Genomic DNA, 22,083 nt, shown 5'->3' on the forward strand with positions numbered 1-22,083 from the left:
GGCGCATCATAGAGACCGGAAATGGCATGACATTCCCTTTGAGCTGGTTCTCGTTTCTCAACTCTATGGCTTTACTCTTCGCAAAGAGCGAGGGATTTGGACAGATCTTTTGAAAAAAGATCTTTTTGGGGTGGACTCGTCTCTGTCACTATTTCCGGGTTACGTATTTTTTAGCTCATCCCACCTCTTCCCCTACCCTCTCCCTTTCTGATTCGAACATCGTAGACTTGAATGGATAGAGGCGGGGAGGGTGGGTAGAGTAGTCCCTCTCTCTGTTGTTATAAGGAATGCCTGGGTTTGGGTTTATGGCAGAAGCCTTAAAAACACACACACACACATTTTAGTATAGCTGAGATGGGACAATAGCATGTCCCCGACTTCTCCCTCAACAAAAAGTAGAAGCAAAGTGCATGGTCTTTCTTTCTGGGGTTTTATTTTGTAGCAAAGTTTTTAAAAAACATCAAAAAATTACAGTCTATTATCGCTATAATGTGGGTTTGGGAAAGTGGGCGATGGTTGAGAAAGTGGCTAACTACACCCCTGTAGTGTAGTCCACTGTTATTATTTGTTTGTTTTATTTATTACATTTGTATCCCCGCTTTCTTCTATGATGGAACTCAAGGTGACTCACATAGGTGACTCACCTGGCCAGGCACTGACTAGACCCAAGCCTGCTTAGCTTTAGCAAGGTGGACTTTCAAAAAGCATTCTACAAAGTTCCTCACCAAAGGCCCTTGTGTAAATTTAGCAGTCATGGGATAAGGGGACAGGTTCATGAACAAGAAACAGGCTGAAGGACAAGAAACAGGGTAGAAATAAATGGACAGTTTTCACAATGGAAAGACATAGGAAGTGGAGTCCCCCAGGGATCAGTACTGGGACCAGTGCTCTTTAACTTGTTCATAAATGATCTAGAAGTTGGGGTAAGCGAGGTGGCCAAATTTACAGATGACACCAAACTATTTAGGGTAGTGAAATCCAAAAGAGATTGCAAGGAGCTCCAAAAGGATCTCTCCAAACTGGTGGAGTGGGCAACAAGATGTCAAATGCAACTCGATGTTAACAAGTACCAAGTGATGCATATTGGGGCAAAAAAATTCAACGTCACATATACACTGATGGGGTATGAGCTGTCGGTGACTGACCAGGGGAGAGATCTTGGGGTCGTGGTGGACCCCAAGAGAGATCTTGGGGACAGTTCATTGAAAGTGTCGACTCAGTGTGCAGCATCTGTGAAAAAGGCCAATTCCATGCTTTGAATCATTAGGAAGAGGTTTGAAAATAAAGCTGTCAATATTATAATGCCCTTATACAAAACTATAGTGCCACATTTGGAGTACTGTGTGCAGTTCAGGCCACCATATCTTAAGAAGGACATTGTAGAACTGGAAAAGGTACAGAAGTGGGGCAACAAAGATGATTTTTAATTTTTTTTTTTTACATTTTATATCCCACTCTTCCTCCAAGGAGCCCAGAGCGGTGTACTACATACTTAGGTTCCTCCTCACAACAACCCTGTGAAGTAGGTTAGGCTGAGAAAAGTGACTGGCCCAGAGTCACCCAGGAAGTATCATGGCTGAATGGGGATTTGAACTCGGGTCTCCCCGGTCCTAGTCCAGCACTCTAACCACTACACCACACTGATCAGGGGCTTAGGGCACCTTCCTTACAAGGCAAGGCTACAACACCTGTGGCTTTTTAGTTTAGAAAGACGACTGAGGGGAGACATGATAGAGATCTATAAAATCATGCATGGTATGGAGAAAGTTTATAGAAATTTTTCTCCCTCTCACCTAACACTAGAACCAGGGGTCATCCCATGAAACTGATTGCCAAGAAACTTAGGACCAACAAAAGGAAACACTTTTTCACACAACATATATCCTATGGAATTCTCTGCCACAAGATGTGGTAACAGCCTGGATGGCTTTAAGAAGGGTTTAGATAAATTCATGGAGGACAGGTCTGTCAATATCTACTAGTCTAAGGACTATAGGCCACTTCCAGCCTCAGAGGCAGGATGCCTCTCAATGTTGCAGGGGAGTAGCAGTAGGAGAGAGCATGCCCTCAGCTCTTGCCTGTGGGCTTCCCAGAGGTAACTTGTGGGCCACTGTGTGAAGCAGCATGCTGGGCAAGATGGGCTTCCTTGGGCCTGATCCAGCAGGGCTTTTCTTTTGTTCTTAAGGGGGGCACCTTAATGTTTAGTTTCAGGAAAGAATTTCCACTCCAGTTGGATTTAGCTAGGAATGGAGGATGTATTTGCCCTCCCTTGGCTCATCTGTGGTAGTAAGCTAGCCCCGTTTGCTCCAATGGCACCTTTCTACTGAACATCTGCCTTTTTCTTGTACCACACCAGTCTGGGATTGTATGGAGGACTGGTAAATGAACAGCATTGCTTTGGGGTGGGGTGGAGTTTGTCAGTTCTTCTGTGATTCCATGACTCAAGGGTTCTCATCCCAAGTCCCCAGATGTTGGACCACAACTCCCACGGTCCCCAGCCACAACAGCCTTATAGTCCAACCTCTGGGGACCCAGATTTGAGAACCCCTGCATAACCCAAGACAGATTCTCTTTAGCAGAGTGCAGTGAAGATAATCCATCAAAAGGCATAAGAGTGAGAACAGCCCTGCTGGAGCACACCAAGTCCAGCATTCTGTTTCCAGCAGTGGGTGGCCTGTCAAATGCCTTTGGGAAGCAGGTCATGATGGTGATGGCTTTCTGCTGCTATTTGTTCCCAGCAACCAGAGCAATAGTAGCCCTGTCCACATACAGTATTACATTGTTCAGTGCATGGACAGCAATTGCTGATCTGTATGGGTATAGTTATTCACATTGTGTTCAAGGTGTATGCTGCAGTATGCACAACCTGTATCCTACATTTCCAAGAGGCTCAGTCCCCGTGACTTTTTAAAAAATGCATGTACATTCATTCACAGGAAATGTGAATTGTGCCCTGAAACCAGTGTGTGCATACAATGTAGTGTGTGAATGGTGCATCTCCCTAGTGTCTCTGCACAGGGAGATTCCATTTAGCTGTTATGGCAGACAGGAAACAGAAGATGACTAGGTCAACGTGCAACATCATTCTGGTTTATTGTTAACAATAATAATATTATATATATTTAAAAAAACAAACACTGATGGAAATGGCTGGATACAGCTGCTTTAACCCTCACCCCACATACACTGATCTGGGCAGACCCTATTCCCCGCCATATCAGAGGCCTGCCATATTCAATCACTCACTCGCTCACTCACTTGTTCATGGGCTCCCAGTACAGCTGTTCCCACAGTGCAAAAAAAAGGGGGGAGGGGAATGATGATGACAAAAAAACTGTGCACAAGTAAGAACATAAATTAGCAAGGAAGGGACAGGGGAAAAACAGTGTAAATGTCCTTGTTTCTTCCCATCTGCACCTCCTCCTCCCACTCATTCATACTTCGGTTCCCTCAGACCACACTCTTTCTCCCATTGGTGCTCCTACAGCCATGATGTTCTGCTTTCGTACATTTGCCAGTCTTCTGCTATCTCAATTGATATTCTCTCCTCCAGATGAGTTGTGGCATTCTTCAAGCTGTTTAACGGAGCAGTTCACTAGTCATTCCCTTAGAAGCAAGAGAGAACATGTGTGCTCCTTCTTCTGTGTGACAGCCTCTAGGTTGAGAGAACCAGACACTTGTACATAAGCTTCCAAAATGACATTGTGGCTTGCTTGCTTCAGTCATCTGGAGAAAAGACTCTGGAGCACTCCCCCAGTTTGTGTGATCCACTCTGTCTGCCCCCCACTGATTAATGGGGCCCACTGATGCTCTCATCGGAAGGTACCCAAAAGTATCTTGACCTGCAATTACTTTGCACTCAGACATGTCATAAAGTCATTCCTAATTCAGTCGGTCCACTTTTCCCGCTCCAAAGTGCCATGCAGTGACGAATGGCAAACACGCATCAAGATGGTCGGTATAACAGTAAATATAGAATTTTAAAAACATGGACTATTTGTCAGAATATCACCTCCTTCCCTAACAACCAACTTGCCTCTGTTCATTTCAGTTCATGCCTGCTTGTCCAGTCCTGAAAGAGTTCTAGTCCTGGACAGGAAAATGGGCATGGCTCAGACAAGGAGCCTCATTTTTGCTTCCGGCTCCCCTGTTTGTTTTTAACATATTCCGTATGCTACTGCCTCCCCTCTTTTGCTTACAAATACAAATTCTGCTGAATCTGACATGATTGCTCCTGCCTGAGATTAAAAAATAAAATGTACCAAACACCAACTAGCTCTGTCCACATGCAGAGACCTCCCCATTTGCCACGTCCCACGTCTTAACACTGACTGCTTGAGTAACAAGCAGAGCCCCTCCCCATCTGCCCAATTACATGCCTTATTGCCCATGACTCTGCTTTAACAATCACTAGAGCCAGACTAGTTTGAACTGCCCTTCTTCAGAATGGCTTAAAAAATGTGGAAACCTTTCCCTCCCAGGTACAAAGTCCCCCCCCCCAATACTGATAGGCTGTGTGCCACAATAATTGCCCCCTGCCAAAGCAAATTAACCCCCTCCCCTAGCCAAAACAAAAAACAAAAAACCCTCCCCTCATCCACATGGCAGCAATTAGAATGTTTTTTAAATTTTTTTTCCAAAGTCCTAAAGGATAATACGGAGATACTTTAAAAAAACAAAACAAAAATGATTCGGGAATTACAAAAAAGTCCCTTAGCCAAAGAAGGCTACAGTCGTTTGAGTGATAGCAGGAAGAAAGATACTGCTGTTTATATTAGCCCTTGTTTGCAACACGGCAAGGCTGGAGAAGTGTGGACACAAGGTTCAGTGCTCCCCCTGCTGGTTATTTTAAGAAATATCCGCAAATCTGTTGCACCAGACTTGTCCTCAGTTGGCAATACAGATACTGTAGGGAAAACGATTCTCTTTGAATCAACCCCGTGTAGTTGAGCTCCATCAATCATGCAATTTGGAGCACCCTGCTGTTTGGATTTGGAGGGGTTTTCGGCGGGGGGGTAGGAGGGCGGGTCTAATGCCTTTTTTTCAGTGCCAGACGAAAATAATATCAGAGAAGGGGAGGGTATTTTCACAACTGTTTCTTCTTTCCTGAAAAAAGAAATCTAAACAGGGCCCTAGGAAAAGGACAAAACTGTCTGTCTTGGTCCCAGCTTCTTTCCTTGGCATGGTGGTCACTGGAAGACGGAAAGAAATCTTTAAAAGTTTCAGCTGAAGGACTTGGAGCATGGCAAGAGTCCATATATATCCTCCACCCTTCCCTGGGATGGAGAAGGATGAATGGGTTACCGCCGACAAGATTCATCTGGAAATGGGGAGAGAGGAGAATAAGAGTGTCAGCGAAAGGGGGAAGCACAAAGAAAGGAGCCCAGGAGCCCAGAGTGCCACTAAACCCACATTTCCCACAAATTGGACCAAGGTTCCTGGCAATTTTCAAACAAGACCACTAGATGGAGCCTCAATAACAGTCTCTACTAAGGGCCAATGAAAATAATCCCTCCAGCAGCACAATCTTACATGTGTTTACTTGGAAGTAAGTGCCAAAGAGTTCAGTAGGGCTCCCTGTGTTTAGGGCTGCAGCCATAATGTCTAACTAGGGATGTGCACAAACCTGTTTGGTGGCCCTTTTATGGGCCTCTGAACAGGTTCAAACACTGGCCGGTTTGGAGGCTTGAAGGCGGGGTGGGGGGGGACAATTTTAAGGGCAGTGGAGGGTGTACTTAGCCCTCTCTCCCAGCCCCTCCTTCAAACCGGCCCCTGCCAGCTCCATGCACATCCCTATTTCTAACACTTCCAGAGATAGCATTGTTCCTGTTTTACATGACTCATATCATATCTCAGATGACCTAACAATGAGAGTTTCCGCTGGTACAGAGAGAAGAGCAGTTTAATCACAAAGAAATCTCCATTTTTATTGTGCCAACTGATCATACGAACTCACCTGGGCCTTAGAACTAAGACGGACAAGCAGCAGCTCTACATTGGTTGTTGGGCTGCACCATTTCATACCACTGATGCGGGTTCAGACATCTGAAGGACTCCCCATTGCATAACAGAGCAAGACTCACCCAGAACCTTTTCTCTGACATGTGTAGGGAGTATTTTATATAGGGGAGCATTCAAATACTGGAGCCCCCACCTTCTGTCTTGAGAAACTATAGTCCAGCAACTGAGACATCACACAGAGCTTCTAACCCTCTGTTTTAGCTCTCTGTGAGGCCAGATAGTTTGCCTAAAGGGCTTTCCTCTCCAACTGGCACAGCCTCTTGCCAGTCTGTCTTGGCCCAACTTGAGAGCCCAAACTTATGAAATGAACCTTATTTGAAAGCACGTCGGGGGAGTGCTCCCCAATCAACCAGGATCCACACAACAGCATGTCCAGAGGCTCCCAAATACTCACCCACAATGAGGGGCTTGGTCCTCAGGAGGCCGGGCAGGCCACGGTGAAGCAGCAGCAGCTCCTCCTCTTCTTCTTCGTCATCCCCATGGGGGTTGGTGCAGCTCAGAGCTTCCGACTCTTCTGGGGGCCCAAACTCCTCCAGCAGGGAACTCTCTGATGGGTACAGGAAGGTCTTCTCCAGCTGGTTCTCACTAAATGAAATTTTAAGCTACAGCGGAGGAAAGAGGTGGTTAGATACCAAGTTCCACAGCAACAGTACCATAATGACCCCTTGCAGAACAGATTGTTTACCTACTTACATTTCTACATCACCCTTCATCCTAGGACCTCGGGGCAGTGAACAACAAATTGAAATCAGACAAAACAAACACTAGAAAATAAGACTGGGCTCTCACCCGAGAGCAGGTTCCAGCCACAATAGCCAAAGGGGATGATGGGAGTTTTTAGTCCAACAACATCTGGGGACCCAAGTCTGAGAACCACGGCTCTATAATGCCCTCCTTTTTCTAAACTAAAACGTCTCAGTGCTCCAGTCTCTTGATCCAGATACTGGTGGGGATACTCATCCAGATGTGCATCTGGATCCGTATTGATAGCGCATATGGGAAGTTTCTTTCCTGCATGGATTTCCCTTGCTGGATCTGGGGAGAGTGCATTTTACATTGCCATTGACCTTACATCATTTTATTTTATTTAAAAGGTTTATACGCCACCATTCTTCACATGTGAATTCATGGCAACTCAACAAAAATGTAAAAACACAATATAATGCAATAAAAAGTAGCAGTTTAGAAAACCAATCATAAAAGCACAGAGATAAGAGACAATCATTAAACAGGGCTGGTTGATTCAGCAAGGCTGATACTGTGCTGAAACTAAGGAGGTCTGGATAGGGGATCCCCTAGGATTCAGAACCCCCTGTAACCCACCATGAATAACAGAATTTTAGAGCTGGAAGGGAACTTGGAGGTTTCCTAATCCAACTCCCCATCAGGAAACTGCTACAGCAGTAGCCGCAAACTGCAATCCTCCAGCTGTTGGACTACAGCTCCCATCATCCCCAGTCACAATGGTCAGTGCCAAGGATGATAGGAAGTGCCTGCCAACATCTGCAGGAGGGCCACAGTTTGACCCCGTGGCCTGCAGATGACAGCATTCCTGGCCTACAGCATTCCTAACAGATGGCCCATAAAATGCCCAATGGCCCTTACAGCTGAGTTCCACCATGGAAGCAAAGTGGAAGATAAATACAAGAAACAAGGAAATGTCACTCACCTATAATGGTCATGAGGCATTAGTGTCCTGTTTTACAGTTTTGTACTTTACAAATTAAAATGATTAAACTTACTAAGTAGATGCCCTTCCTAATGTGGTGCTTGCAAGAAGCCCCTTGGTGCCCTCCCTGGCATAAAAAATGACAGGGCTGTCCATAATTTGACAGGTGATAAGATGGGCATCTTATTAACAAACCCCAAGGGGCTGGAGGAATTTCTCATAACTACGGTTGCTGCATCGGCACTGGTGCCTGGAAGCCTAAAGATAAAGCCGTGGCCTTGGCCAGGTAAACCACTCCACTGTTGCCTGCCAAGATGCATCTCTCCACTGCTGCCCCCACCGCCCCCGCTCAATCCCCACTGGCAAAATACAGAGCGGAAGCTGTAGCAGGAGATAAACCTTGGAGGAAATGAGATTAAACTGCCCCACACCCACCCCTCCTGTGGAGAGAGGGAATGAGACTGTCCGTTCCCAAGGGCAGACATTCTCCTCGCCATGTCACGGTTTAGTCTAAGCTTTGTTTCCTCCTGCACAAGTGGCGGTTACAGCCCCTGCCATCCACAAGCACCCTCTTTCTCCAGAATTTTTTGAAAGAAAGAAAGAAAGAAAGAAAGAAAGAGAAAATTTTAAAAACCGCAGAAGAGATAGATAGGGAGAGAGGGAAAAGAACAAGGGAAGGAAGAAAGGAGAAAAGACAAAAGACAGAAAGGAAACAAAAATAAAATTGAGGTGTGAAGAACGAAAGAGAGCAAGGGAAGGCTCTATCGTACTTTTTTGTATTGGGTTTGAAGACTGAAAGGAACCAATCTTTATTTTCTGTTTCTCTTTCTCCACTATTTCATTTTAAGAAACTACCTACTTCCTCATTAAACTCCATAGGCCCAATTGCACACATATTTATTTCCCACTCTAAGTATTAAGTATTAAGTATGGACTGCACAAAATGCATCTACCAGTTGTGCTTTAGAATAAACCATGAGCCCTGGCATTGTGAAAAGCAAAGCAGTCAGAAAAGAGCACAGAAGGCACTGCCTGGGAGAAGTCCCGAGATAACTGCAGGCTCTTTTGCTCATGAAGAGGCACAGTCACCTCTGGGGTGGAGCAGCTAATTACAAAGTACTGTTGTTGCCAAAGGTATAGGGCCAGAAGCGTGCAAGATGAGGCATGGAAGCGATGCAATCACCTTTTTTAAAAATAGCAACCACGGGAAGGTCAGATCCAGGGTGGGGTGGGGTGGGGGAGGGGTGGAGTTGCCATGTCCCCTGAAATTCCAGGTTTCACCCAGATTTTAAGTATCTCACCCAGCTTGCTTAGCCCACCCAGATTCTCCCAGATTTCAGTAAAAAAGAAAAAGTTAAAAAAGCTAATCTTTAGCCCTTGTAGAAGCGGAGTTATGGAGCAAAACGTGTGGTCACTATTCTGCTCAGAAATTATTTTCCAGGCAATTTACATAATATGCAAATTAGGCACCCAGATTTGGAAAGCCACAATATGGCAACCCTAGGTAGGGGTAACCTTCCCCTCATGCTGTTTTCCTGATGCAAATCACGCACCCCCAAGCTGCGGTTCGTTCCAGGAGGGTGGGAAATATGGACACAAATAGCACCTTCTCTTCCAGGTCAAATGGTTTCAGGGGAGCAACTTCCATTAGGAAAATGGGGTGGAAGAAAGGGGTTCACCCCCCATTCCCCATATACCATGGTCCTCATCCCGACTGCCCCCCCCATGGCTATTTTTTTAAAGGTTAAAGGAGACTGAATTTTTAAAAATTTATATACCGCCTTTCATGAAAGCAAATCCCAACGCAGTTCGCCGCATATTAAAAACAATAACATCTATAAAAATTACAAATTACCAATAAAACAGCAAAAATACAGCACACAGAAACAGCACCAATAGCAAAAAGGAAAACAGCATCCCTTAAAATGCAAAAAGAAATAAAAATCAGTTAAAAGAACAGGCCTCCTAAAGACAGTGAGGGAGACTGAGGAATGGATGTCCATTGGGAGAGCATTCCAAAGCCTGGGGCAATGATCGAAAAGGCCCTGTCCCATGTGCCGGACAATCAAGCCTCCCTCAGTGTCAGCACATGGAGCAGAGCCCCTTCTGTCGATCCTGTCAGCTTGGCAGAAACCTTTGGATTTCTTGTTGTATCCAATTTGGCTCTTAGGATGCGTGCATAGGCAAGTTGTCTATTTTGGCGGCAGGAGGAGCCACACGCAAGCTAAAGAGCAGAAGGTTTGCTGAGCAAGTTGAGATCAACTTGGTCTCCAAGAGAACTTGATGGATAGAAATCGGTGAGGGTCAGCCCTGGAGGCACCTCCCCAGAACATAATATCTTCAGTGTCAAGGCTCAGCCCAGCATTAGGTGAAGGCTGAGCTGGCCTTAAGGTTTTTGCCCTAGGCAAAGATTCTGGCACTCACCCACCCCAGCCCTGACTTTTAACTTGAGCTGTGTAGGTTGCTCATTTGTAGGGATGGGAGACGGCCGGGCACGGGGACAGACAGCAAGGCAAGGAGAAGAGAGGAGAGGCGAGGTGAGGCGAGGCTGGCTTGCTCTTTCTCCTCCAGAGCAAATAGGTTCTCTCAGCAAGTCAGACCCGTCAGTGATTGCTTGGAGAAGGAAAGAGAGGCAAATGGCACCCCGGCACCCCCCGAAAAAAAGTTTGGTGCTCTGTGTGAAGTGATAAAGAGGTTGCTTCTGAACACATGTAGAGTATATTTCTTTTATCCCCTGAGTAATCTTCGCTTATACCAGCACACCTAGGGTAAGAGGAATAGCTTAAACATCAAGAAAATGTGGGTTTCAGGCAGGCTTAAACCTTAATACCTTTAACAGCTGTGTTGCAGGCAGAAATTCAACAGGCAACATGTTTCCTTATCAATCCATTTCCATGCTAATAAAGCCCGAAAGCATAAGAACCCCTGCTAACTTGGCAAATAAGTACCTTTTAATGCGGTGATTCTCTTTTATTTAGCAGGGGGAGAGTAACTGGCCCTATCCACCCCCAGCACAGTACCTCCAGTGACTGTTGCTGGTGTCTATCTTAAGTTTATTTTTAGATTGTGAGCCCTTTGGGGACAGGGTTCCATCTTATTTATTTATTATTTCTCTGTGTAAATCACCCTGAGCCATTTTTGGAAGGGCAGAATAGAAATAGAATGAACGACTGAATGAATGAATGAATGAATGAATAAGGGCCCTGCTGGATCAGCTCAGATCAGCATCTTGTTTCTCATGGTTGCCAAAAGGTACTTCTGGAGAGCCCCCTACCAGGGCCTGAAGGCATCAGCCCTCCACTGCTGGCCATCAGCAACTCATATTCAGTGGCATATTGCCTCCACCTGTTGAATTTCTGCCTTCCATATAAGGCAAATGTATTGTTAGGAAAAAGTCACCCTCAGGAACTCCCTTAACTCCAGTCCTCCTTTCCCCAATGATACTAGAGCTCACTTTGTGCAGTCTCCCCAGTACTATCTGAAGCAAGGAAGGGCAATCCAGAACATGAAGGGCCCCACACATATTGTTGGACTACAACTCCCATCATCCTAGCCACAATGGCTAAAGGGAGGATGGGAGCTGTACTCCAACAGCCCCTGGCCTATGTAACAGAATGTCAGCTGTAAACATAGTAAGCCTAGGTTCTGACCTCAAGCCCTACAGTCACATGGTGGCCATCGACAAGCTGCTTTTTCTCTGCCAGATTGCAGATTCCTTCTGTAAAACCAGGGAAATTACAGTAACCTACCTCATAGGGTTGGTGTGGGAAAACTTAATAAGGACTGCAAAGCATTTAATTCAGAACACTGTAGAAGTCCTCAGTCAATGATAAATTACAACTTTGCAAACCTGAGCTTCTCTACACACCATGGTTCACAGAGGCCCACTCTGATTTTAGTTCAGTTTAGTTTTATTTAAATTACTTTTTCTCCAGTCTTGTCAGCCAAAACTGGGGTACTGGGATCCAGTTTTAAAGTTCCATGTTGCCAGTTCAGGCCCTCCATTTATTCCTAGTCCCTCTGCCCAGAGTACTGTACAGCAACATAGGGGGTCCTTGATCTTATCTGCTTCCAAAGCGGTTCCCATGGGAATTAATCCAAACTAATCTCAATTAACTGGTCTATTAATGACCCAGGGAATAGGTGGGGGGAGGGTGCTCACCTCCAGAGAGGAGTTTGTAGCAGAGCAGGGAAGAGAAAAAGCTAGCCAGAGGGAATGTGTGTACATCCACACAGATCAGGAGAGCTGATCTTGTGGTAGCAAGCATGACTTGTCCCCTTAGCTAAAATGGGTCCACCCTGGTTGCAGATGAATGGGAGACTTGATTAGGAGCCCTGTAAGATATTCCCCTCAGGGGATGGAGCCGCTCTGGAAAGAGCAGAAGGTTCCAAGTTCTCTCCCTGGCTTCTCCAAGATAGGGCTGAGAGAGATTCCTGCCTGCAACTTTGGAGAAGCTGCTGCCAGTCTGTGTAGACAATAGTGAGCTAGATGGACTCAGTATATGGCAGCTTCCTGTGGTCCTATACACATCTAGTGGCCGGGCATATTCCTGTACCTTTAACAAGTCTGACCTATAGAAGTTGGAAGCTGGAACTGTTCACAATGTGTGCGTGCGTGTGTGTGTGTGTGTTTAAAAAAATATATATATATTCCACTCTTCCTCCAAGGAGCTCAGAGCGGTGTACATAGTTAAGTTTCTCCTCACAACAACCCTGTGAAGAAGGTTAGGCTGAGAGAGAAGTGACTGGCCCAGAGTCACCCAACAAATATCATGGCTGAATAGGGATTTGAACTCAGGTCTCCCCAGGCCTAGTCCAGCACTCTAACCACATAATAAGAAATATGATTTGCTTCAGGGTCTGTAGATCAAGCTGCTATTAAAAAGATAGAAGCAGGGGCCAGTAAAGGAAGTTGGCAACCCTAGAAATGAGGCTGGCTGAGGGAAAAATAATAGGACCAAACCTGAGAACATATGCCGCAGAACGGGCTGCACCAGCACAGACTGCAGGTGGGGGCTTGTGTGTGTGTGTTTTTAAATGCCTTACAAGTATAAAACCAGCCCTGTGGCAGAACAACCTTTCTTCCAGATGGGTTGTTTTAACATGGGGGAAACATTCAAAAACCCTCACCTGCAGCCTGAAGGGTACAAGCCACTTTACAGCGGCAGAATAGGAACATAGGATGCTGCCACATGTTAGACCCTTGGTCCATCTAGCTCAATATTGCATGCATAGACTGGCAGCGGCTTCTCCAAGGTTACAAGCAGGAGTCTCTCTCAGCCCTGTCTTGGAGGTGCCAGGGAAGGAACCTCAGATGCTCTTCTCAGAGCAGCCCCATCCCATAAGAGGATTATCTTCCAGTGCTCACACATAGTCTCCCATTCAAATGTAAACTAGCATGGACCCTGCATCACAAAGAAGACAATTCATGCTTGCTGGCGCAGCAGGGAAATGCTTGACTAACAAGCAGAAGGTTGCCTCCCAGCTGGTACTATATCGGGCAGCAGCGATATAGGAAGATGCTGGAAGGCATCATCTCATACTGCGCAGGAGGAGGCAATGGTAAACCTCTCCTGTATTCTACCAAAGAAAACCACAGGGCTCTGTGGGCGCCAGGAGTCGAAATCGACTTGACAGCACACTTTATCACAAGACTAGATCTCCTCCCAGAATGAAGTAGCAAGTAGTAAAATGGACTGTATGACCTCAACACTGCAGGTCAAAAACCGTATAAAAATCTATGTCAAAAACTCCTTGAAAAGAAAGAACTAGCACAACATCAGGCAAATATCCAGGATACGATATTTCTCTCTACTGCATTCGTCTTCAATTGCAAATATGTGTATTACACACAGGGAGCATTCAATACTGGAGTTCCCCCTTCTGCTGTCTGAAGTGGTACAGCCCATTCTAGCTCCTCATTCTCCCACACATAAAGACCAGGCAGGCCCCAGTCTGTCTGACTTGGCTTCTGTATTGTGCTTTTAAACTGCAGCCTGTTATGCAGACACAACCAGATGATTATGGTTTTCTTTAGGCTGCAAGAATCTTCACCTACTGATGGTTCCATTACATACCAGGCTGTTATTTAAAGGCACGTGATTATTCCCCACCCCCAACCCGCTGCCCCAGCCAACTGGAAACCCTAGTTGAAAGGTGTAATAATGTACACAGAATCATTTGAATTGAGGTTCAAAACCCAGCCCAGAACCTATTTTTCAGTGCCAGGGCCCCATGCCTGAAGCATGTAATAAATAAAATAGAGGGCCACTGAGCATGTACAGAGTGCTTCTTTCCCACTGATGCAAAGGAACTGTGTTACTGGAATTGTACCGTGATCCAAAATTAATGGTATATTGCCCAGTGCTGATGGAAAGGCAATCTGTATATACTCAAAAGCATTTAATTGTGTTGTTTTGTTTTTCTCTTGAAAGGAATAAAGAAATACAGTACAGGCTTAAGACCCAACACTTCTCATTTAACGGTGTGTTCACATTAGCAAAAGCAGGCTAGGACTGTAGCCATAGGGCATATTTCACCCTGAAGGTAAGGGAAGCGGGGGAGGAAGTTTCTAGCACTTGCAAAGCTATAAGAAAAAGCATACAGAGTACAGACAATAGTCCATCCAATTGCTCACTAAGAAGTATTGTAAACTTATTCTCACCTTCTACTGTTTTAGCCAGTGAGGGCAGATGCACTGAGATCACGGACAAGCACTGGGTCCTTGTTTTTAAATATTAAAACTACATTTTATTTTAGCAATATTTAATACAATTAAGTAGCTTTAGCATATTAGACTACCAGTATTTATGGTCTGCTGTGATTCTCTGCTCACTCTGCGCTCCTTCATCACAACATTTCTCTTGGCCCATACACAGCAGACATTGGGTACCATTACAGGAGTTATTCAGGGAGGGAAAACGTTCTGTGATACTGCTGACTTCATCTCTTTATTTCTTGTGCTTCCTCCAAGGAGCTCACAGCAATATTTTTGGCCCCTCAAGGTTAGGCCGAAGGACTGTGACTTTCCTGAGGCCCTGAGGGTTGCTAACTTTCTTACTGGCTTACTGGCTTCTAACTGGCTTGCTCCTATGTCTTTAACAGCTGCTTGGTCTGCAGTACTCAGGGGATGAAGCTTTTCAAAGATCAAGCTGCTGTTAAAGACACAGGAACAGGGGCTGGTAAAAATTTGGCTACCCACTGAACTTCATGACTGAGCAGGAATTAATTACTGCATCGTACATAACACTATGACTACTACATCTCTATCCTCTTCTTCTTCCAAGGAGTTCAGGCAAGCATCCATTGTTCCCTCCCCCTTTATCCTCACAGTGATCTTGTAGGGCAGGGAGTTGACCTTAAGACACATCTGTTTTTCCAGGCTTTTAATTCAAATTAATTTTAAACTATTAAATTGTTTTACTCTGTGAATTGTCTTTAATCTGTGAAATTGTTTTAATTGTTTGTTTTTATTTTGTATTGCAATTTGGACTATGTACGCCACCTTAAGAGGCACAGTGGGGAAATGCTTGACTAATAAGCAGAAGGTTGCCAGTTCAAATCCCCACTGGTAGTATATCGGGCAGCAGTGATATAGGAAGATGCTGAAAGGCATCATCTCATACTGCGCAGGAGGAGGCAATGGTAAACCCCTCCTGTATTCTACCAAAGAAAACCACAGGGCTCTGTGGGTGCCAGGAGTCAAAATCAACTTGACGGCACACTTTACCTTTACACCGCCTAGGGGGCCACCAATCGGCGCTGCGGGGAAATGAGTTGATTAGCAAGCCAGAGGTTGCTGGTTTAAATCCTCACTGGTATGTTTCCCAGACTATGAGAAACACTTATATTGGGCAGAAGCGATATAGGAAGATGCTGAAAGGCATCATCTCACACTACATGGGAGGAAGCAATGGTAAACCCCTCCTGTATTCTACCAAAGAAAACCACATGGCTCTGTGGTCGCCAGAAGTCAACACTGACTTGATGGCACACTTTACATTTACACCACCTAGAGGTGTATACATCAGGAGGTATAGAAGTATGATAGATTGATTGATAGATAGATAGATAGATAGATAGAACAGAAACCTAGGTTTCTCATTCTAAGTCCAGTGCTCTAACTACCACACCACATTAGCCTTGTACAGTAATACTAATGTGGTCAGTGGAATCTGGCCCACAAATGCCACAATACATGTGGAACATAGGAACATAGGAAGCTGCCATATATTGAGTCAGACCATAGCTCCATCTAGCTCCGTACTGTTTACCCAGAATGGCAGCAGCTTCTCCAAAGTTGTAGGCAGTTTCTCTCACCCCTATCTTGGAGATGCCATGGAGGGAGCCAGCGTGGTATAGTGGTTAGAGTGCTGGACTAGGACCGGGGAGACCCGAGTTCAAATCCCCATTCAGCCGGCCGTGAAACTAGCTGGGTGACTCTGGGCCAGTCACTTCTCTCTCAGCCTAACCTACTTCACAGGGTGGTTGTGAAAGAGAGACTCAAGTATGTAGTACACCGCTCTGGGCTCTTTGGAGGAAAAGCAGGATATCAATGTAAAAATAAAAATAATAATAGATGCTCTTCCCAGAGTGGCTCCATCCCCTAAGGGGAATATCTTATAGTGCTCACACATCAAGTCTCCCATTCATATGCAACCAGGGTGGACCCTGCTTAGCTAACGCGATAAGTCATGCTTGCTTCCACAAGACCAGCTCTCCTCCCTGTGTTAGTGTTATGTGTTAGTCTCTAAGATGCCACAAGACTCTTGTTTTAGCTGCAACGAATTAACCCAGCTCTGAAATGTGTACACACTCTCACAACATTTTCTCTCATTAACTCTCCACTCTGTCGCTGGGCATTCGGGCATGTGTGGGAAAGGGAGGTCTCTGGGGGTTCTTCCGACTTGGCGGTGCATCGCTGTCAGGCAGCAGCTGCTGTGGGCCCCAGGCTTCCCCCCTCCCGCTTCACGCCTGGGCAGTCCAGGCCTTATTTAGGAGCCTGAGTGGGTGACTCAGGCCTGGTGCATTCCTTAGGGAGGCAGGCCTCGGGTGGGGCACAGCAGCTGTGGTGGAGAGGGAAGGGGGAGGAAGTGCCAAGATACAGAAGACAGAGAGATGTGGTGTGGGAAGGAACGGGCTGTCCACGGGCAGAAGAACTACAAGCGACAGATGTGAACCGATGAAGAGCAAAACAGCACAGGGAATGACAGAGCAATTAGCTTTTTAGTCCTTTCGGACAACATTCCTTCTTTGTCAATGTGTCCACTTTTGAATTAACCTCTTACTCCTCAGCTGTAACCAAGTTTAAATACAGGGGTGCAGATGCCCCTCCCTAAGCATTTGAGGATTCCCCCTTCCTTTTACTGAACTCCCCCTGCCAAACCTATTAACCTATCTCCCCTCTCCCCCAGGATCTTTCTTTCCCCTGACAAACCTAAACACTGATTCCCCCACAAAATGTTTCTTTCCCCACTCAGACCTAATAACCCGTATCTCTCCAAAATGTTTCTTCCTCACACCAAACCCAATGACTCATTTCACCTCCCTACCAAACCTATTAACCCCTCCAAGCCTAATAACCCATATATCCCGCATGGAAACTTTAATGCCCCCAAACGTGTGTGTTTCTCCCCGTTCAAAACTAGTAATCTGTATTTCTCCTCCAAAAGTATCTTTCTCTCCCCACTCACCGCCAAACCCAAATCTCTCCCCCCACAAAGTCCATCCCTCTCTCTCTCTCTCTCTCTCTCTCTCTCTCTTCTCTCTCTCTCTCTCTCTCTAGATATATATAGGTGAGGAGTTGCGCCTCAAGCTTTCCCCTCTGTCTACACGCCTGGTTAAATATGTATTGTACATGCATTTGCTCACATTTGTTCCTTGTTACACCAGTCTCCCACCCCTTCCTCAGTTACCTTTCCCATGTCAGTTTTATACTGCAAGATCCTTGAAGGTAGGGACCGGCCTTTTTAAAATATGAAGTTGCCTTCTACCAAGTCAGCCACCTAATGGCGCAGCAGAGAAGCAACCTGCCTAGAGAGCAGGAGGCTGTTGGTTCGAATCTCCGCTGGTGTGTTTCCCTCAGAATATGGGAAACTCCTGTATTGGGCAGCAGCGATATAGGAAGGTGCTGCAAGGCATCGTCTCATGCTGTGCGGGAGATGGCAATGGTAAACCCCTCCTGTATCCCTACCCAGAAAACCACATGGCTCTGTGGTCACCAGGAGTCGACACTGACTCCATGACACAACCTTCCTTTTCCTTTCCTGCCAAGTCAGACCACTGGTCCATCTAGGCCAGCATTGTCCACAACTCTCCAAGTTTTCAGGCAGGGATCTTTCCCTGCCCTATCTTGAGATGTCAGGGACTAAACCTTCTGCCAGCAAAGCATATGCTCTACCACTGAGCCATGGCTCCCTCTCCTTTTGCTGAGGAAATGCTGCCAAGTACCTTGTATGTTGATGAATGGCCCTGTATAATAATAGGTGTTTTTACTGATGATGGGGCTGTCATTCAAGCATTCTTGAATGAGTGCCTAGGAGGCATGGATGGGGGATAATAAACTGAAGTTTATTCTAACCAAGATGGAAGCACTGATGGAAGACCAACTCTAGAGATGAAAGAATGGTGGTTTTCCTTGCCCTAGAGGGCTCACACTCCCCCAAAAGAGCAGGCTCGCAGTTTGGGGGTGCTTTTAACCCTGGGCATTTCCAGACAGGGTGAGTATTCTGGAACTGTCACACTTCATTCACTCACTCTTTATGAGAGTGTATGTTTCACAACAGTGTCATCTACCCACTGCCCACCTGTATTCCCCCTGAGCTTAAATTGTCACATTTGTTAAGGGAGAAAATCATGTTCCCAAAACACACAATGAGGCTCTTCACACAATTAGTGTGAAGAGCTGTAAGGGGGCTTGCTGGGAGAGCGGGCTTAGCCCACTCTCCCTGCAGACGATCCAAAGGTAGCCCTGGGTGGCTGGATCGGCCACCCATATGACTGCCAGCTCTGAACAGAGCCGGCGGGGGCTGCAGGGATTGGGGGCCGTGGGGCCCCCAGAAGTTCCAGGATGTCCCACATGAGAGCAAGGGGCTTCCTAGAGAGACCCCCAAGCCCGGGAGGCTGCTTGGGGGTCTACTCGTGTGTCGCTGCGTGCCGCGGCAACACACAAGGAAACAGATGAAGTTAATGGAGCACTTGCTCCGTTAACCTTGTCTAAGGAGAGGAGTATTTATGGAGGCTAGCTGCTGGGACCTGCGGGGCTCCCGTGGCAGCACACGATCGCCCCAAAGAGGGCTAGGCTCCCTTAGCCTGCTTTTGGGTGATCGTGAGAAGAGCCTCAATATCTACGGCAGTGTGGAAGAAGCATTGCAGTTCCACATGTTGAGTAACAACTGACTGCCATGACAAGGATTCCATCTGGAGATGCCCTGTTTGGTGTTCACGGGGTGGTGGCAGTGAGGAGTGCTTTTCACCAAGTGGTGGTCCATTCCTTCTTCTCTAATAAAGGACCTGAATACCATCATCCACGCCTTGGAAAAGTCTTCCTTAGATGAATGCAACATATAGGGCAACTCTTGGAAATGGTCTGGAAACTATAGCTAGTGCATAAGTCTGCACTGAGTCTGACCCAGTGGGTCATCTCTGGAATGGAGTAAGGCTCAGGGGGCATATCATACCAAACTGATGGTTTGGTGCCCGGCTAATTCAAGGTGAAATTGAAAGCCCTAAATGGACTGCATCTGAAATATCTTAGGGAGTGCCTTCTCCTGTGTATTCCTCCCTGCCCCTAAGATCTGTCGGGAAAAGCTGTGTTTCATATTTTGCTCAAATAGAAAGAAGAACAGAAAAGAAAAGCACAAGAGCAAGACCTTCTCAGTTGTGGCACCCATGCAGTGGAACCCGGCCAAATGAACTCCTGCCGGCTACCATTCTGGCAGCATCCTGCTGGCAAACTACATCATTTCTGTTTCAAAAAGTTCCCACGGCTTACAAGATGATTCAAGACTGTAAAGGTCATCGGGACTCATTTTGCTGCTCTCAGGCTGTGTTGTCATGAGTTTTATTGTGACTGCTTTTACTGATTGTTTTATTTTGTTTATTTTAAGTGACTGAGATATTGCTGAATACTGGTTAAACAGACTGCGGCTTTTATTGTCTGCATCCTTTTATTTATTCTTTTTCCTGTGGTGTGTTTTTTTATGCTGTGGGTTTGATGAGAATGTTAGGCACGACTGGCTATTAGTGATTTTATTTATCTTTATGATGGGTTTCAGTTTTTTAAAATGCAATACATTGGAGCTCTTCTCACAATCAGCGGGAAGAGCTTGCGGGCTGTCTGTGGGGAAGGAGGGTTGAGCTTACCTTCCCCGCAGATGATTGGCTGGCAGTTCCTGGATGGGCAGCTCGCCTGCGGCTCGCCCAACAGCAACAGGGGTCGAGGTGCTGGGACGCGCCACTGTGTGTGGCCCTGCCCCCCACCCGGAGCCCCAATAATGCACCTTGCGATTGCGTGGTGCATTAATGGGATCCCCCCTCCACCCCCGGAGTGTGCCAGTTGCAGCCGCGGCAGACTCACAGTCAACAAAATGAAGTTAAGGGAGTGCTTGCTCCCTTAACCTCATTTTAGAAGGGGGCTACATAGCCAGGTTTGCTGCCATGTAGCCACCGGGATCGGGTGCGAACCTGGTGATTCGCAAGAGTGTGCAAAACCGGGCTGGGCTCCCTTAGCTCGGTTTTGCACACTCGTGTGAATAGCTTCACTGTCTCGGGTGCCTATGGGGAGAGAGGCATTTTTAAAATATTAAACCAATGGATAGCAGGTTGGCTTGGGGACTGCATTTGGCTTGGTATAACACACGGGCAGGCCTGTTTAAAAAACAAGAGATATTTTGAAGAAGTGCAGACTGAAGACGGCACATCCATTTTACCCTAAGAAAGGCCCTGCTTAAATAAAAAGTGGGTCCAGCATCCTGTTTCCAACCATAGAAAGCCAGATGCTCCTGCGTGGCCCCTTTCATGAAGCAAGGTGAGGCAGTCGCCACAGGCAGCAGGTAATTGTGGCACCAGCAGGGCAGCAAGATGCCCCCCGGCCTCTGGACCCATCTGGCCCTTGAATGACCAGGGGTGCACAGCTCAAATTTATTTATTATTTATTATTTGTTTATTAGACTTATAGACCGCCCTTCCAGTGGGCCAGAAACAACCATGATGATGTAAGGTGGTGGGGAGATTCCATTTCCAGCACATTGATTATGGCCGTAAAATTAATTATAAAGATAAATACTGAAGCAATTGCTAGTTAGTGGTGGGTCCTTCCCTACCCCCAGGGCCCACAATTTTAACCAAGGATAGTTGGCAGAAAACAAGTCCTGTCCTTGCTCAGTCAGTGGGCACCTGACCATTCCAGTCCACACAAATGCCAAATTTGGGGGGCTCCTGCTGATGCTGGCTACCTAAAAATGTCCCTGTGGGCTGGATCTGGCCCCCGGGCCTTATGTTGTGCAGGGCTGTTCTAGACTCTCCTCACAAAGCACCAGAAGAGAAGAGGAGGCTGCCGACAACCTTCCCTCCTCCCTGCCCCCCTGCCACTTTCCCAGCTGTTAAGGGTTGGTTTTGGCAGTGGGATGGTCCCCGCCAGGGGCATGAGGCAAGTCAGCATTTGGCGCTTTGCCTCAGGGGCCACAATGCCTTGGTCTGCCCCTGCAGATGCTCCCCAAAAAGCTTGCACAAAGGTAACAGTCCTCTCTGTTGTCCACCTGCAGCATCTTTTATTCAGAAGTCCACTGCCTTTGGACCTGGAGGCTGTATGTAGCTATCCAGGCTAGCAACCGCTGACAGACCTGTTCTCCATCAGTTCTGTTCATTTAATTAATTCCTTGGTCATTAATGCCCTGGCAGCCCCCTTGCCCCAAGATAAAGAGGCTTCCAAGAAAAATCCAGTCAGATCGGATTTGTAATCCTATAGGACATCATGCTGGTACCTTTTATATACACCGTTTATGCTTCTTATTTAAGGTACCGCAGCATGATGTCCTGTAGGATTACAAATGCAACCTGAGTACATTTTTCTGGGAAGCCTCTTTATCTTGAGGGGTGAAGGAGCTGCCAGGAAATAAGATACAAAGCTTCTCCCTTTTAGGAGGCGATATGTCCAGTCTGAGAAACAGCCAGACCTTGCTGGAGTTCTACCTTTGCAGTCAGCGTATTTTTAACAAAGGACAGTCTAGGAGGAGGCGAGCCCTTTGATCTATAGACTCGTGTTAATGCCACCTTTGTCATCCACCTTGATTTAGCTTCACACTGCCTGAGAAACTTGTATAAAGCTCTTATTCCAAATGCCATTAACCAAACACAAATCTAGGCAGGGGCTCCTTTTAAGCAGCCACTCACGT

General features: G+C 46.4%; 1 protein-coding gene across 3 annotated transcripts in view; it reads right to left on the reverse strand.

The window, feature by feature from the left end:
• Positions 1–3,068: 3,068 nt before the first annotated feature.
• The window catches only part of PPP1R18 (protein phosphatase 1 regulatory subunit 18), a 52,401-nt gene continuing 33,386 nt past the window's right edge, over positions 3,069–22,083 (reverse strand). For all 3 annotated transcript variants that reach the window (XM_053301083.1, XM_053301082.1, XM_053301084.1), the window contains 2 exons: positions 6,416–6,623; positions 3,069–5,320 (listed from right to left, as the gene is read on the reverse strand). In XM_053301083.1, coding sequence (XP_053157058.1) covers positions 5,301–5,320; positions 6,416–6,623 — 228 coding nt within the window. In that variant the 3' untranslated portion in view covers positions 3,069–5,300. The remainder of the gene's footprint in view (positions 5,321–6,415; positions 6,624–22,083) is intronic.

The sequence above is a fragment of the Hemicordylus capensis genome, chromosome 2 (assembly GCF_027244095.1).
Source record: "Hemicordylus capensis ecotype Gifberg chromosome 2, rHemCap1.1.pri, whole genome shotgun sequence".
Lineage (NCBI taxonomy): Eukaryota > Metazoa > Chordata > Lepidosauria > Squamata > Cordylidae > Hemicordylus > Hemicordylus capensis.